Raw genomic sequence first — 17,346 nt, forward strand, 5'->3', positions numbered from 1 at the left:
TGATTGGCCGGGCACGGTGGCTCACGCCCGTAATCCCAGCACTTTGGGAGGCCGAGGCAGGTGGATCACCTGAGGTCGGGAGTTTGAGACCATCCTAGCCAACATGGAGAAACCCAGTCTCTACTAAAAATACAAAATTAGCCGGGCATGGTGGCACATGCCTGTAATCCCAGGGAGACTGAGGCAGGAGAATCACTTGAACCTGAGAGGCAGAGGTTGTGGTGAGCCGAGGTCACGCCATTGCACTCCAGCCTGGGCAACAACAGTGAAACTCTGTCTCAAAAAAAAAAAAAAAAAAAAAAAAAGACTAGCATTGATTTTATTACATGTATATAATGGAAAAAAGGAAACAAGATTATCATTGATAAAAATATCAGCTACCTCTTTTTTTTTCCCCACAGAGTCTCACTTTATCGCCCAGGCTGGAGTGCAGTGGCATGATCTCAGCCCACGGCAATCTTCGCCTTCCAGGTTCAAGTGATTCTTGTGCTTCAGCCTCCCGAGTGGCTGGGACTACAGGCGCCCACCATCACGCCTGGCTAATTTTTGTATTTTTAGTAGAGACCCGGTTTTATCATGTTGGCCAGGCTGGTCTTGAACTGCTGACCTCAAGTGATCCACCGCGCCCAGCCAAAGCTACCATTATTTGAATGCTTATTATGTGCTAAGGTAGATGTCTATATACATAGATACAGTCATATTCATTTTATACATATAAATATGTATGTACATTATATATATGCATATTTTATGTATAAAATGAGTATCTCATATATACACTTATATGTGTGAAATGAGTATATTTATACACATGTACAAGTGTGCACACACACTCTCTCATTTAATTTAATCTCCATAGTCCACCCCATTTTGTAAAAGAAACTGAAGGTGAAGTTTGGAGAGATTAAGGCACATATTTTAAAAAGTATCAGGGCCTGGTGCAGTGGCTTACGCCTGTAATCCCAGCACTTTGGGAGGCCAAGGCAGGTAGATCAGGTAGATCACTCAAGGTCAGGAGTTCAAGACCAGCCTGGCCAACATGGTGAAACCCCATCTCTACTAAAAATACAAAAATTAGCTTGATGTTGTGGCACATGCTTGTAATTCCAGCTATTTGGAAGGGTGAGGCAAGAGGATGGCTTGAACCCAGGAGGCGTAGGTTGCAGAGAGCCAAGATCACACCATTGCACTCCAGCCTGGGCGACAGATTGACACTCCATCTCAAAAAAAAAAAAAAAAGTATCAGGCTGAGCCAGGTCTATCTGACCAGACTCTGCCCTTTTAGCCACTACACTGTGCTCCCTTTAGAAAAAACAGTTGCAGGCGTGACAGTTGCATTACATTTATTTCATATATTTGAATTAAAATTGGAGACTCAGTCTTGTTGTTTAAAAAAATTCTAAGTGGTCATCTTGTTTACAATTTCCAGGCTATTTCCACACCCCCAGATTTTTGCAGAAAGATAGTCTTTTATCCTGTCTTGTTAAAGTTTATTAACTGAGGTCTGTTGTCTCCCTTAGTGCTATACTTAATCAGCTACTGACAGTTTGTTCTTAAAAACAATCAAAATCCTTGCTAGAGTGGTTGAAAGTTCTTATCCTCCTTTAGCAATAATTGGTAGGATTAAAATTGCATTGCCTGAAAGGCTGAGGTGTTTGCACTTAGATGCTGCCAAGGGAGACCTGGTGTGGCCAGGTCTGGAGAGGGCTGGAGTCAGGAAGCCTGCACTCTGCTTGGAGAGCACATGGCTTTGGAGAGCTATGGGCTCTTTGTAGTCGGGAGCAAAACTCTCTCTCCTTAGGATCAGGCCTGGCCTTGCTCAGAGACTGCAGAGTCACCCATACCCTGCAGGCAGAACAGCCAGGCACACACAAGTGCCTCTGCCCTCAGGTTGATCCATGTTGCCATGGGCAGTGTGAAGGCCTCCTCCTGCAGCTGCCTCCTTCCTCTTTATACCTCAAGGGATTATAGGAGGAAAAGTTAAGAAAAGCACTTCTATAGTAATTGACCAGTAACCCTGATTTTTCCGGTGGAAGATTAGGAAATGTCCAGGCACCATGGCTCATGCCTATAATCCCAGCACTTTGGGAGGCTGAGCCACATGGATCACTTGAGCCCAGGAGTTCAAGACCAGCCTGGACAACATAATGAGACCCCATCTCTACTTTTTTTTTTTTTTTTTCTTTGAGACAGAGTCTCGCTCTGTCACCCAGGCCGGAGTGCAGTGGCACGATCTTGGTTCACTGCAGTGTCTGCCTCCTGGGTTCAAGCGATTATCCTGCCTCAGCCTCCCCAGTAGCTGGGACTACAGGTGCATGTCACCACGCCCAGCTAATTTTTGTATTTTTAGTAGAGACAGGGTTTCACCATGTTGGCCAGGCTGGTCACAAACTCCTGACCTCAAGTTATCCGCCCGCCTCAGCCTCCCAAAGTGCTGGGATTACAGGCATGAGCCACCACACCCAGCCTTTTTTTTTTTAATAAAAAGAAAAAAAGTTGGGGAATGGGCCAGGCACTGTACATGGCTCATGCCAGTAATCCTGACACTTTGGGGGAAGGTGAGGCAGGAGGATCATTTGAAGCCAGGAGTTCAAGGCTGACCTGGGCAACATAATGAGACCCCCATCTCTACAAAAACACTTTTTAATTAGCCAGGAGTGGTGGTGCATGCCTGTAGTCCCAGCTACTTGAGAGGCTGAGGCAGGAGGATTGCTCAAACCCAGGAGTTTGAGGTTACAGTGAGCTATGATCACACCACTGTACTCCAGCCTGGGTGATTGAGCAAGACCTTGTCTCTAAATAAATAAATATTTAAAAGTAAAAGAAAATTAGGAAACAAAAATATATCTTAAAGACTTTTAATCATTTTCAACTAAAATATTTTGGATAATACTACTGCCTTATATTTAGGCAGTATATATTAAAGATTTTCACATGCATGATTGTACTGTCGATGACCCTGCTGTATACTACTGATCTGATTATGAAGTAGTTGGCAGTTATTTATAGTAGTTAGACTTTTTTTAAATTGGTAAATTAATACCTAAAGCAATGCCAAAGTTATCACAACCAAGGACTTCATTAATTTAGTCATTCAGCAGATATAGATGACTGCCTGCTATGTACAGTTACAGAACTGGACTTTACAAATAGAAATTAACAAACTCAGCCTATTTTTGCCCAGGGAAGCTGATCGCATTGATCATAAAAACCTCATTCGTAGTTTGAAAAATATTTTGTCAGATTATTTTCAGCACAACCTGCACATCTCCTTAAATTTTTTTAATGACCAGAGTTACCCCTTTTAAATAGAATTCTTCGTGTTTATTACACAAAAGTAAAATTCATACTGTTGTCTTGACACTTAGTTTTTATTCATTTTGAGATCTAAGACTGAAAAGTCTAGTTTAAATCCCCAATCACCTATTTTTTTCTTAAAAAGTGATTTATGTCATACCACTGTAGCAAATAATATGTTAATGTTTGTTTCATTTTCCTGAAAGAAGTAATGAATTTTTCTTAGTGGTTAAATATTTTATAATGAAATTTTTAATGTTTATGTAATAAGGCAAGATTTTTGTTCATAAGGTGTTCTGAAGAAAATTGAAAAATGTTTTATTACTAGTACATTGCAAATGTCTTGTCACTTCTTTAACATAAGACATAAATTTTATCTTAGAAAGTGTATCTGGCCAGTGCAGTGGCTCATGCCTGTAATCCCAACACTCTGGGAGGCCGAGGTGGGCTGATCACTTGAGGCCAGGAGTTCGAGACCAGACTGGCCAACATGGCAAAACCCTATCTCTACTGAAAATATAGAAATTAACTGGGCATGGTGGCGCGCGCCTGTGATTCCAGCTACTCAGGAGACTGAGGCACAAGAATTGCTTCAACCCGGGAGACATAGGTTGCATTGAGCTGAGATTGCACCACTGCACTGTGACAGAGTGAGACTCTGTCTTTAAAAAAAAAAAAAAAGTGTGTCCATCTGAAGAACTTTTAATTACAGCTAATGTCAATATGTACTGCTAAACCTTTTCTTACTTTTTTTGATATATTAAAAGATCACATACTCATTTAATTACCTGTAATAATTTTGCTTTTTCAACAAATGTCAGCATTTCTTTGTTGATTGGCCAGAGAAGGAACCCTGCTTTGTTTTTTTTTCTTTCTCTGTGTAATTGATTAGATTTTCTGTTTAATTTGTGCGAGTTATTTTTGTTAATTTTTTTTTTTTTTTACTTAATTTCTTTTAGAAACATGTCATTCAGGTTTATCAAAAGGTAGGATTTATATATACACATTTATTTTTCAATCCTCACCCCCAAATGGCTCCTGCAATTAACATTAGGTTTGGCTTTCTGGCCCTGTTTTTTCCTTATAAACTAAACTTTCTGCTGAGAACTAAATACTTAATTCCTTGAAAGGAAATTGAAAAGAAATAGATTAACTCTGTCAGGCATTTTAAAGGGACTATGGTACCCATGCAACAAAAGGCTGATGCATGCTCTGTGTATTTTCTTTCTTTGGTAGAATTATTTAGCATCCAAATAATTCTGTCTTCATACTAATAACACTTAGCATGCTCCTGTTTGAAGAATGAGATGCTCAGTAATGTTAATGTACAATTAATGATTATCCACAGGCATGCAAAAGGTAAGTATTAATTGTGTTATTTTTATTTCACTGAGGATGGAATTAGCAAAAGGCTTTAAAATGACAGGAAAATTAGCTAATACAGAAAACAAGCATAAAATTCAAAGCTACAGCCTCATTTGATTTGGCTTTTTCAGAAATTAAAATGTGAACAGCTGCGTAGCAGAAATGTTCTAATATTTTCAGAGTTGAAAGCCACTTTCCAGCAACCACTGAAGAAAGAGTATCTCATTATTTTTACTTAAAGCACTACAGAAAGTGGTGTTCTAATTTTATTAATATTTTTTAGGCCAGGCATGGTGGCTTATGCCTGTAATCCCAGCACTTTGGGCGGATCACTTGAGCCCAGGAGTTCAAGACCATCCTGGACAACATGGCAAAACCCCGCCTCTACAAATAATATAAAAATTAGCCGGGCATGGTGGCACACATCTGTGGTCCCAGTTACTCAGGAGGCTGAGGCGGGAGGATCACCTGAGCCCTGGGAGGTCAAGGTTGCAGTGAGCCATGATCATGCCACTGTGCTCCAGCCTAGGGGAGTGAGACCCTGCCTCAAAAAAGAAAAACATATTTTTTGATGGTGATAATCAAGAAACCAAAAATATTGCTTTCTTAATGCACACATGAGGCAGGAAATCTTTCCTAAAGGGCTACGTTGTACCTGTGCCTCTCAAGTCACCAGAAGGCCAAGCTGCAGGTCAAAACTGCGGGAAAAGCACTTTCTTCCTGTTGGCAGTTCCATTCTATTACTATTTTTAAATTGATCTTCCCACTTGTCTGATTTTTCCTTGGACAGAACAGGTAATAACTGAATATAGAATCCAGCTGATAGCCTCATTGGCTTTTAATTGGAAACCCATTATACTGTGTGGCACGATTAGAAAGTGAGAATAACCCCATTCTGAGGCCGAGTGTGCTCAGGCTGAAGAGCCAGCAGGAGTGCCCGCTGTGGGTGCGTGGTGTGCAGTGTGTGCAGCAGTGTGTGCAGTGTGCAGCAGTGTGTGCAGCAGTGTGTGCAGTGTGCAGCGGTATGGCATGCAGTGTGTGTGATGTGTGCAGTGTGCAGCATGGAGCTGGCCCCTGTGCACACCCCTGCAGCCTTGTGGAAGAAGGTAGCGCTGGCTCAGTCAAATGAGAGGAAGAGTTTTCATAAGCCCGGCTGGTGTTTAAAACGTGTTTTGGCTTTGTTCATTTTATGGTGTTGGTGTTGGTATTGGTGGTCATGTACTGGCATGTAAGATTTCTTTTCTCTTTCCCTCTTCTCTCTGCTTCTACATTCTGTTCATTGAGGCTTCCAACTGAATATGAGAGGAACGGGAGATATGAGGGCTCAAGGTGAGGGAAATGATTTTTACTTAAAATTTTTTTCAGGTGTTTACTTCATTTCTGTGGCAGAGGCGACTGTTTTCTGAATGTTCCCTACTGTATTCCTGCTGTCTCTGTAGGAGTTACGTAGAGAGGGTGGCCACAAGGGGGCGCCAGCCTGCCATGAGCACCGTCCAGATCCAGCTTGGCCTCTGCTCTACATTTGTGTTTGTGTTCAAAGCATGGCGAGGCCTTCAGCCTTCCTGCCTGGGCGTTAACAGCCTTTGGAGGTCTGGGTTGGGTAGCAGTGCTCAGAGAAATAAGCCCTTAGTTCATCACTGACCCCTCACATGGTTCTCTTCACAAGGAATAAAAGCAAAGTACTTAATAGAATGTCCATATTTCAAACTAGATATGTTTTCTTCTAAGAATGGTGATTATATAGTTGAGTGTTTTGCTTTTCTTTTTTTTTTTTTCTGAGACACGGTCTCGCTCTGTCACCCAGCCTGGGGTGTAGTGGCGTGATCACGGCTTACTCGAGCTCCCAGGCTTATGCGATCCTCCCACCTCAGCCTCCTGAGTATCTGGAACCACAGGTGCTGCCACCATGCTGGCTAATTTTTGTATTTTTTGTAGAGATGGGGGTCTCGCCATGTTGGCCGGGCTGGTCTCAAACTCCTAGGCTCAAGTGAACCTCCCACCTCAACCTCCCAAAGTGCTGGGATGACAGACATGAGCCGCCGCGCCCGGCCTTGCTTTTCCATTTTGTGTAGTTATCATTGCATGGATTTGGGGGGAGGCAATCACCAGGTAGCCTTAGGACTCTATGTCCCTTGTTCTAGGTCTCTTCCACTTGTGCCCTTTTTTATGCCAGTCACCAGCAGGCTATTTCAGGTCCTCATTCACCGTTTGTCCTTTTGGTCTTTCTAAAAGCCCGCTTCTGGTCATATGACCTTTCTGAATTAAAACCTTCAGTAACCTCCACTATTTCACCTGGCCATGGCCCTGCGAGGCCCTGAGTGGCGTGGTCCAGGCTGCCCCAGCAGCCCCAGCTCTGCTGCCCCATCAAGGCAGAGCACTAGGGTGAGTGCCAGGCAGCATTCCCCCTCCAGGCCTACCCATCCCAGCCAGGAGCAGGCTCTAGATCCTGGTTTGTTTCCCCACCCATAATAGGAAGGTGACATAATAGGACCTACGTGGGCATCAAGTAAGTTGGGGCCTGACCACCACAAGTGCTCATTAAGTGCCACCAGCTGTTGTGGGGGTGATGACACTGTGCCTCCAGTTCCACTCAGTCTGTGTACTTTATTATGCCACAGACACATCCTGTACTTTCCTACCTCCCCTTTGGCTGTGATCCCCTCTACTCAAAACAAACACTCTTCCCTATCTTCATTGCATTTTGTTGAAATCCCATGGCTCTTCATAGCTCTCCTCAGATGCAGGCCCACCCCCACCCGTGCTGTTTCCTCCTTGTCTCATCCTGCCTGTCACGTTCTCCTGCTCGGCGGGCTCCACCTCTTCTGCTGCCCTCTAGGAGATGGCCAGCCTTTCCTGTGCTGCCACTGTTGTCTCACCTTACAGTCTTCGTGGCTCCAGATGAGTTTGAGAGCTTTTGCTTATCTTTGTAACCCATTTAGTATCTAACGTGGCATTTTATACATAGGAAGCTTCTCTCATCAGTATTGGTGGATGTGAACCAAATTGAATACTAGCAGGTTGGTGACACGGAGAGCTATGTGCATATGCAAAAGCTGTAGCCCCTCACCTCTGGTTAGTTGGCCATAGGATGGAGTGTACTTAAGGTACATAGACTATTTTACTCCCAAGAATGCTAGGCACTCACTGTCTTAATTGAGGCCACCAGATACACACATGAGAATATAAATAGCGGCTTGTGGCAATAATGACTAAATGCCAAGGAATGGCTGGTAAACCGCGGTGTTCCCTAGAGACCCAGGCCTGGGCCCTACTTATGCTGCCTCTTGGACATCAGACCAAGGCTTACATTCTGAATCCACAGGGCATCCACATGGGTGGTGTCAGTCCTCCACAGACAGAGAAGTGTCCCATTGCATTTTTCCATCTATTCCAGTAGTAAGATTGTGTCATCTAAGATTTTCTTTAACTGTATAATTGGACGTTTAATTAACAAACCAGAGAGGAGGAAAAACAATGAGGTGGGTAGAGCATCATGTTCAGCCTCAGGGCTGTACAGCAAAGCAATTTTAGACTGCGGATGTTGAGTCTCCAGTTACCCCGAGTGCCAGTTACAGTGATTCACATCTGAAAGAACAGTGTTGCAGGAAAGGGACAGCCCAGGGTGGATGGGTGGGGTGGGCAGGAGCTGGCTGCCAACTCCTTCCCTGAGCTGGGCCTGCAGAGCCCTGAGGAGTGGGGCATGCTGTCCTTTTTGCCTGATTTCCAAGGATTCTGCTTAACGAATTACTTCGTTCATTTTAGTAAGCACAGGTGGCTGGTGAAGATTTTCCAGCTAGGTAGATCTTTTTGTGTGTGGCTTATGACTTTTAGGGGGTGAGGGAAGAAAATAGACGAAAATAGACTTAGTTACAAATGTGAGTCTGTGCAGGAAAATGTGGAGGTCAGTCGTTAGTTGTGTTGTATCAAAGACGTGAATGAGGAACTAGCTGAAGTGTAACAGGTTGATTTTCCTGTACGATTAAAAATAAACCTGCCTCTATGCATTTCAGTCGCAATGTATCTGCTGAGCAAAAAGATGAAAACAAAGAAGCAAAGCCTCGATCCCTGCGCTTCACCTGGAGCATGAAAACCACTAGTTCAATGGATCCCGGGGACATGATGCGGGAAATCCGCAAAGTGTTGGACGCCAATAACTGCGACTATGAGCAGAGGGAGCGCTTCTTGCTCTTCTGCGTCCACGGAGATGGGCATGCGGAGAACCTCGTGCAGTGGGAAATGGAAGTATGCAAGCTGCCAAGACTGTCTCTGAACGGGGTCCGGTTTAAGCGGATATCGGGGACATCCATAGCCTTCAAAAATATTGCTTCCAAAATTGCCAATGAGCTAAAGCTGTAACCCAGTAATTATGATGTAAATTAAGTAGCAATTAAAGTGTTTTCCTGAACACTGATGGAAATGTATAGAATAATATTTAGGCAATAACGTCTGCATCTTCTAAATCATGAAATTAAAGTCTGAGGACGAGAGCACGCCTGGGAGCGAAAGCTGGCCTTTTTTCTACGAATGCACTACATGAAAGATGTGCAACCTGTGCGCCCCCTGCCCTACTTCCGTTACCCTGAGAGTCGGCGTGTGGCCCCATCTCCATGTGCCTCCCGTCTGGGTGGGTGTGAGAGTGGACGGTATGTGTGTGAAGTGGTGTATATGGAAGCATCTCCCTACACTGGCAGCCAGTCATTACTAGTACCTCTGCGGGAGATCATCCGGTGCTAAAACATTACAGTTGCCAAGGAGGAAAATACTGAATGACTGCTAAGAATTAACCTTAAGACCAGTTCATAGTTAATACAGGTTTACAGTTCATGCCTGTGGTTTTGTGTTTGTTGTTTTGTGTTTTTTTAGTGCAAAAGGTTTAAATTTATAGTTGTGAACATTGCTTGTGTGTGTTTTTCTAAGTAGATTCACAAGATAATTAAAAATTCACTTTTTCTCAGTAAAATCTTGCATTGTCTCCTAATGCTGTATTTAACACACCCTCAAGTTGAGCAAAAGTAATGTGTATGTAGGCTTGGGGCCACGTGGACCTTAGCAGGGATCCCAGCATTTTGTGATTACCAGCATATTTTTTCTCCCAAGGCAATAAAGAGAGAAGATGGCCCTCATGGTGACCCAAGAAGGAAGGGAATCCAGAGCAGCTGCAGCTTAACCCTGGGAGTTGTGGCACAGCCCTATGGAGAAACACCAGGTCTTGACAGTTCTGGGTTGGTTCTCTGTGAAGTATGTAAATTTCCTTTCTCCTTTCTTGTGATTCAGTACATGAATCAGACCTGCAGCTTTTGTCCAACACCTACATGGTTGTGTAGGGGTAATGAGCTCATAACTCATTGTGTTGCTTTATTCTCACAGGGAAGTTGTCACACTGATTGGTGTGCTGTTCTGGGTTCTGGGTTTGTTGTTGGTCAGAGTATGAAAGTCTGGAGGCCGGACACAGTGGCTCACACCTGTGAGCCCAGCACTTTGGGAGGCTGAGGCTGGAGGATCATTGAGTCTGGTAGTTCAGGACCAGCTTGGACAACATGGTAAGATCCCATGTCTTCAAAAAATAAAAACATGGGCCAGGGGCAGTGGCTCACGCCTGTAATCCCAGCAATTTGGGAGGCTGAGGCAGGCGGATCACAAGGTAAGGAGATCAAGACCAACTTGGCTAACACGGTGAAACCCCGTCTCTACTAAAAATACAAAAAAATTAGCCGGGCGTGGTGGCAGGCACCTGTAGTTCCAGCTACTTGGGAGGCTGAGGCAGGAGAATGGCGTGAACCCGGGAGGGGAGCTTGCGGTGAGCCGAGATCGCGCCACTGCACTCCAGCCTGGGCGCTAGAGCAAGACTCCATCTCAAAAAAATAATAATAATAAAATAAATAAATAATAAAAACATCAGCCAAGTGTGGTGGCACACCTGTGGTCCCAGCTCTTCGGGATGCTGAGGTGGGAGGCTTGAGCCCAGGAGGTTGAAGCTGCAGTGAACTGTGATTGTGCACCCTCCGGCTTGGGCAACAGAATGAGACCCTGTCTCAAAAAAAAAAAAGAAAGAAAAAGGAAAGAAAGTCTGGACAGTCAAACAGAAATATTGTTGTCTCTCTCTAGCGTGGGCAAGGCACTGTTGTGATTGAGATCCTCAGCAAAACAGACACCTCTCTCCTTGAGCCTGACATTCTAGGCAGTGGATAAACAAGTAAGTTACCTAGTATGGAGCACAGCAGCACGTGTGAGAGAGCGCAGAGCAGGCACAGGTTTCATCAGCACTCTGGGTGTGAAGAGTGCTGCTTGGGCAGAGGCCTGGGTGGGCACGTTCACACAGATTTCTGGGGAAGAGCACTGCTTGGGCCTGAGGCCTGAGTGCATGGCGTGCCTGGAGCAGAGTGTAGAGATGCTTCTCCTACATGGCAGCAGCTGAGGGGATGACAAGGGCCTTGTGGCCTTGGGCTTTCAGAGGATCACCAGGCAGCTATGTTTGGAACTCACTGAAATGGGGCAAGGAGAAGCTGGGAAAGCCGCCTGGAGGCTCTCAGCAGTAATACAGGCAAGAGGTAGTGCAGCCTTGGGTGAGGATGGGCCTTGGCGCTGATGGTGGTTGGGTTTTGGACATGTTTTGAAATAAGAGGCAACTGCATTTTCCCTGGAGTTGGATATGAGGTGAGTAGAGCCAAGGACAGCTTCATGATTTTTGATCTGAACAGCATAAGTTAGGGCCGGAATTGCTGTTTGTTGAGATGCGGAATGTGGCTGGGGAGATGTTTGGGGACAGGAGGGGAAGAAGATGAGGAGAGCAAGCTGGAATGTGCTGAGTTTGAAGTCCCTTTAAACACTGAGTGGCAACGTCTAGTGGGCAGTTGGATAAACATGTGAGGGGTTCGACCAGGCGCAGTGGCTCACTCCTGTAATCCCAGCACGTTGGGAGGCCGACGTGGGTGGATCACGAGGTGAGGAGATCGAGACCATCCTGGCTAACACAGTGAAACCCCGTCTCTACTAAAAATACAGAAAATTAGCCAGGCGTCGTGGCAGGCGCCTGTAGTCCCAGCTACTCGGGAGGCTGAGGCAGGAGAATGGCGTGAAGCCGGGAGACGGAGCTTGCAGTGAGCCGAGATCGCGCCACAGCACTCCAGCCTGGGCAACAGAGCGAGACTCTGTATTTAAAAAAAAAAAAAAAAAAAAGTGTGAGGGTTGGGAGAGGTCGGGTCTGGGAGAGACCATAGGAAGCCCTCAGCAGGTGGAAGGCTCCTGCTCAAAGCTGTGAGACAGAGGAGAAACCAGGACTGAGCCCTGGACACAGCACGGGGAGAGGCCCCGGGGAGAAGAAGTGAAGCTGGCAAGGCAGCAGCAAGGAGGGAGGGCCCTCCAGGTGTCAGGCGGGTGGACATCATGACCTAAGGCTCACCTTGCGGGAACTTTCCAACTTGACTTTTAGCAAGTAAGTCCCCTTCCCTCTCTCTGTCCAGTGCCTTTCAGAGTGGAGTCCTCTAACGGAGCTGATTGTGCCCAGTCACAGACAGTGAGGACTTCCCCAGCTTTTTTTGCCTGGTGCAAGCTGGTTTTTATATCCCATTAAAGCATCATAAAGCCAACCCGGACAAGAGAATTGGGATGTCTCTCTGCACACATGAGCCTTTTTGTTTGTTTGTTTGTTTCCCCGGAGACGGAGTCTTGCTCTGTTGCCCAGGCTGGAGTGCAGTGGCGCGATCTCGGCTCACTGCAAGCTCCACCTCCTGGGTTCTTGCCATTCTCCTGCCTCAGCCTCCCGAGTAGCTGGGACTACAGGCACCCGCCACCATGCCTGGCTAATTTTTTTGTATTTTTAGTAGAGACGGGGTTTCACCATGTTAGCCAGGATGGTCTCGATCTCCTGACCTCGTGATTCACCCGCCTTGGCCTCCCAAAGTGCTGGGATTACAGGCGTGAGCCACTGCGCCCGGCACACATGAGCCTCTTTAAGGAGATCTACACACAGACTTCTCTCCCCCTTTGCTGTCCTTGTCTGTCACTGTCCCTTCTGCTGAGCAGAAAACCAAGGAGATGTTCTGCCATAAATTACTTCCTCCTCTGGGTAGATGTTTCTGAGCTGTTCTATGAAATTCATGACTATGAAACTGACTTCCTTAAGATTCCTACCCCAAGGCCAGGCGCGGTGGCTCATGTCTGTAATCCCAACAATTTGGGAGGCCGAGGTGGGTGGATCACCTGAGTTCAGGAGTTCGAGACCAGCCTGGCCAACATGGTGAAACCCCGTCTCTACAAAAATATTAAAAAAAAATTAGCCAGGCATGTGGCGCACACCTGTAATCCCAGCTACTCGGGAGGCGGAGACAGGAGAATCGCTTGAACCCAGGAGGCGAAGGTTGCAGTGAACCGAGATCTTGCCATTATGCTCAAACCTGGGCAACAGAGCAAGACTTCATCTCAAAAAAAAAAAGATTCCTACCCCAGAAACACTCATCACAGCAGGTTCCTGTGCATAATTTCTGCAGAGGTGGAGCAGAGCCCTGCCAAGCAGAGGCTGGGCCACGGCGGACTTCCTCTTCCTTATCTTTGTAGCTGGGACTGATTTTGAATTGTTTTCCATTTTTGCATTCTCAAGGACACATTGAGTACTAGAAGTTAAATTCCTTTAAGAAAAATGAGTTTCTGGAATGCCCTGATGCAGTGGCCACTCTTTATGCTCGTATTTTCTTGAGGGGCTCACTTGTCATAAGCAGTGGCTGCGTTTTAATGCGTTACTTGGTCAAATAAGGAGTGCGTGTCTCAGAAACTAGTATTCATCCACAGAAAGTTACCCGAGTGCGTTATGTTTATAAGACTATGTTACTAATTGATCTTGGCTTGATTTTCATGGCAACATGGGTAGTATTCCCTTTACCAAGGTTAAAATGTGAAAACTCATTCATTACTAAGGTTCCAGGCCCTTTCTATAGATTCTCCATTCTCAGAATGTGACATTTTTATTCTGCATACAATGAATTTTGAAAAGGGATATTCTACAACCATTGAAAATCAAAAGAGACTGCATTTTTTCCTCATCAACTACCTGGAAATCTCTCAGAAGTGAGGTGAGACACCTAGTGGGGCTGTGCTGCTGGTTTGATTTACCTGCCAAGCAGAGCATTCTCCTAATCCTGACGATGGTGTTCCTCTTCGTTGAGTGCCGACTTCCCTCTCTTCTACATCAGGCACATTAGAGGAACCAAAACCATACTCCTACAAGTAAGTGAGGTGCCCGGCTCTCAGGCCACCTTTGCATTTCTGAAAGTGAAGGCCCATGCAGAAAACTGTTACAGAAACATGACTGGCTTTTAGGAGCACAGCCGTGATCATTTTCACAGCATATGCTTCTCCAAAAGCCTAGACAATAATGATTTCTATTTTATTTTATTTTTTTATTTTTTTAAGACAGAGTCTCACGCTGTGGCTCAGGCTGGAGTGCAGTGGCGCGATCTCGGCTCACTACAAGCTCCGCCTCCCGGCTTCACACCATTCTCCTGCCTCAGCCTCCCGAGTAGTTGGGACTACAGGCACCCGCCACCACTCCTGGCTAATTGTTTCTATTTTTTAGTAGAGACGGGGTTTCACCGTGTTAGCCAGGGTGGTCTTGATCACCTGACCTCGTGATCCTCCCGCCTCGACCTCCCAAAGTGCTGGAATTACAGGCGTGAGCCACTGTGCCCATGATGATGCTTAGAATAATGATATTTAGAAGAAAAACCTCCATACATGGGCCTGTGAATAAATTATAGTTACTATGGAAGCTGCGTCAGGCAGCCCCTACCCAGTAAGCGACCTTCGTGCTGACCTTCAGGTCTGCAGAGCAGTTGCCCCTTCCATGGGTGTGGCACCAGGCAGAGCAGGGGCAGAAGAGGGGTGTTTCCCACGCACTGTCCCTTCCAGTCCGTCTCAGAGGGGCATCAAAATGAGAAAGAGCTTGTGCTCAAGAGTTGAAACCTTACGACTCTGTTGCAGGTTTTTTGTTTCTTTCATTGCTGGTTTGCCACGCAGCTCAGGGGCCCTTTAGACAGGAGGGATTGTTGCTCTTCAAGGGAGTGAAGTGAAGATGGTGCCTTAGAGGTGTTCTGACAGTGCACGGGGAGTCCCGGGGTGACTCCTCCATGAGTGGAAGGAACTCAGTGTCCTTGCCAGTCGAAGAGAAAGGAAACAGTTCAACAGCTATTTTTGTTTGTTTTGTTTGTCTTGGGTTTGTTTTGTTTCGTTTTGTTTTTGAGACAGGATTTCGTTCTGTCACCCAGACTGAAGTACAGTGGCGCAATCACAGCTCAGTGCAGCCTTGACCTCCTGGGCTCAAGTGATCCTCCCACCTCAGCCTCCTGAGTAGCTGGGACCACAGGCTTGTGCCCAGCTAATTTTATTTTTCGTACAGACAGGGTCTTGTTCTGTTGCCTAGGCTGGTTTGAATTCCTGGGCTCAAGCAATCCTCCTACCTCAGCCTCCCAAAGTACTGGGACTACAGGCGTGAGCCACCTCACCCAGCCCCAACAACTATTTTTGAATGGTTCCTTGAAAAGTTCCATTAAAGGCCAGGCACAGTGGCTCACACCAATAATCCCAGCATTTTGGGAGGCTGAAGTGGATGGATCACTTGAGGTCAGGATTTCAAGACCAGCCTGGCCAACATGGCAAAACCCCATCTCTACTAAAAATACAAAAATTAGCTGGGTGTGGTGGCATGCACCTGGAGCCCCAGCTACTTGGGAGGCTAAGACACGAGAATAGCTTGAACCCAGGAGGCAGAGGTTGCAGTGAGCCAAGATTGCACCACTGCACTCCAGCCTGGATGGCAGAGCCAGACCCTGTCTCCGAAAAAAAAAAAAAAAAAAAATCACACACTAACCCTCTTCTCTTCCTCCCTCTCCTGGCTTAGCCAGTGCAGTAAAGTCCTTGAATGGCGTGCTCCCTGGCCCTCAGGAGAGGACATTGCCTATCGAGTGGAGACTTGGTAAGGAAATTTTTCCCATTTCTAAGATGGAGAGTTCTGGACTCTGGACCTTCTATTAGGAGTTTACAGGCCTGTACTGCCACCTCCCTGGGCCAGAGCTTTTGCAGATATTCCTAGAGAACAGGTAAAAGCAATGAGCTTGGGGTAAGAGCTTAGACCAACTGAAGGCTCTCTGCCTCCCTCCTCCTCTAAGAGGCCTGCCCTGGCTGTGACACCTAAAAGCGCACTCGGGCCTCTGTGCCCAACTCTGCCCTTCCACCATCTGCCCCTGTCACACCAACGTCAGCATGAGTTACACAGTTGTGTTGCCCTTTGTGTCTACTCTCCCCACACTTACTAGAATGTGAGCCCCATGCGGCAGCGATCTTCATCCTTTTTCTTTTCCTCTATTCCAAGTACCTAGAATAGTGCCTGGCAAAGGCACTTAGTGCACAATTAGTGTTTTTAAAAAAAAATGATAGGAAGCAAGCAGGAGATACATAGCAAGTACAAGACATTTTCAGTGGCTTGCAGTCAAAAGTGTCACTGAGGTCCCCCCAGCTGCCCCTGCCCCGGCTGGCCGAAGGATGAGATAGGTGGCTGCTCTGGGGTCATGTCTTGCTTTATAGCCTGGCCTGTTTGGTCTCCAGGAGCCTTTTGAGTCTTGCCTGTTTGACAGAGAAGACTGAGGCCCAGAGGACGGAAGGGATGGGACTGGCACCCAGTGAGCTTTTCCCTTCATCAAGATGCTTACACAGGTGATGTCCATCATTCAGCTTGGGTCAGGTGCAGACCATGCACGTTGTGGTGGTGGGTGCGATGGACATGAAGTAGCCGACCCTGTGTAGAGATGACATTTCCCATCGGGTGTGGAACTGGGAGTTCAACCCTTTGGCTTACCACCCTAATCTGCATCCACACTAGAGAGTCACACAGCCCAGGTAGTATTTGGATTTCAACCCCGGGAAAGAATAGCAACCTGCCGCTTGGTGGCAGCATGGGAGCTGGGGTTTAGTGAGGAGGGGAAGCAGTTGTGTAGGCATCAGCAGTCATAGCACCAGGCCGAGGCGAGACCCTCTGAGCGGAGTCCGGCTCGTTAAAGGGCCTGCACGGGTCTCTCACAGAAGAAGGAAAGCTGGTCCTGAGGGTGGAGCCAGGGGAATCTGGGGGCCACTTCAGCATTCTTTGTTGCCATTGGCTTTGGTTCAGTAAGCTTTGTTGATTTATTTTGTTGTTGTTATTGTTGTTAGAGTGATGGGGCTGATTGCTTATAAGTTCTGAGGTTCTTATTTGCGTTTCCACCTCCCCGGGTATTCATTCATACCTGGTTTCTGGCTGTGGTGAAATGTCTTCTGACCAAGTGGGTTGATAAACGGCGCTTCGCTGGAGCGGGGGCAGGGGGCGCGGTCACTGAACAGAGAAAAAACTCAACTCATCTTCATCTCTGAGGGGACTCTTTCCCCCAGCCAGTGCCTTCTGCAGTTTCCTGCTCTATCTATATTCCACCCACTTAACCCACCTCTAAGAGTTATTTTAAAACAGCATTCTAGAACCCATCTCTCAAGCAAGAGGGAAGTCTCCAATGGCTCATCCTGTGCCCCTCCTGCATCTGCGGGCACCTGCAGTGCCGGGACGCTCACAGCCCGCCCCCAGGACCTGTGGGGGGAGTTCGGCTGCTTCTGCTGCTCCGCGTGCACATGGGCCTCCTTACCACCCTGGCAGTCTCCTCCTCTTGGAAGTTT

The 17,346-nt window shown here is 46.6% G+C and overlaps 1 protein-coding gene across 26 annotated transcripts in view; it reads left to right on the forward strand.

Annotated features, from left to right (window-relative positions):
* MARK3 (microtubule affinity regulating kinase 3) overlaps positions 1 to 9,152 on the forward strand; it is a 117,633-nt gene extending 108,481 nt beyond the window's left edge. For 11 of the 26 annotated variants that reach the window (XM_009428520.5, XM_001138004.7, XM_009428523.5 and 8 more), the window contains 3 exons: positions 4,257 to 4,283; positions 5,947 to 5,991; positions 8,673 to 9,152. In XM_009428520.5, coding sequence (XP_009426795.4) covers positions 4,257 to 4,283; positions 5,947 to 5,991; positions 8,673 to 9,018 — 418 coding nt within the window. In that variant the 3' untranslated portion in view covers positions 9,019 to 9,152. The remainder of the gene's footprint in view (positions 1 to 4,256; positions 4,284 to 5,946; positions 5,992 to 8,672) is intronic. The other 15 variants (XM_001138504.7, XM_063793921.1, XM_009428524.5 and 12 more) reach the window with 3 other exon arrangements.
* The last annotated feature ends 8,194 nt before the right edge of the window (positions 9,153 to 17,346 follow it).

The sequence above is a fragment of the Pan troglodytes genome, chromosome 15, assembly GCF_028858775.2.
Source record: "Pan troglodytes isolate AG18354 chromosome 15, NHGRI_mPanTro3-v2.0_pri, whole genome shotgun sequence".
NCBI classification, from domain to species: domain Eukaryota; kingdom Metazoa; phylum Chordata; class Mammalia; order Primates; family Hominidae; genus Pan; species Pan troglodytes.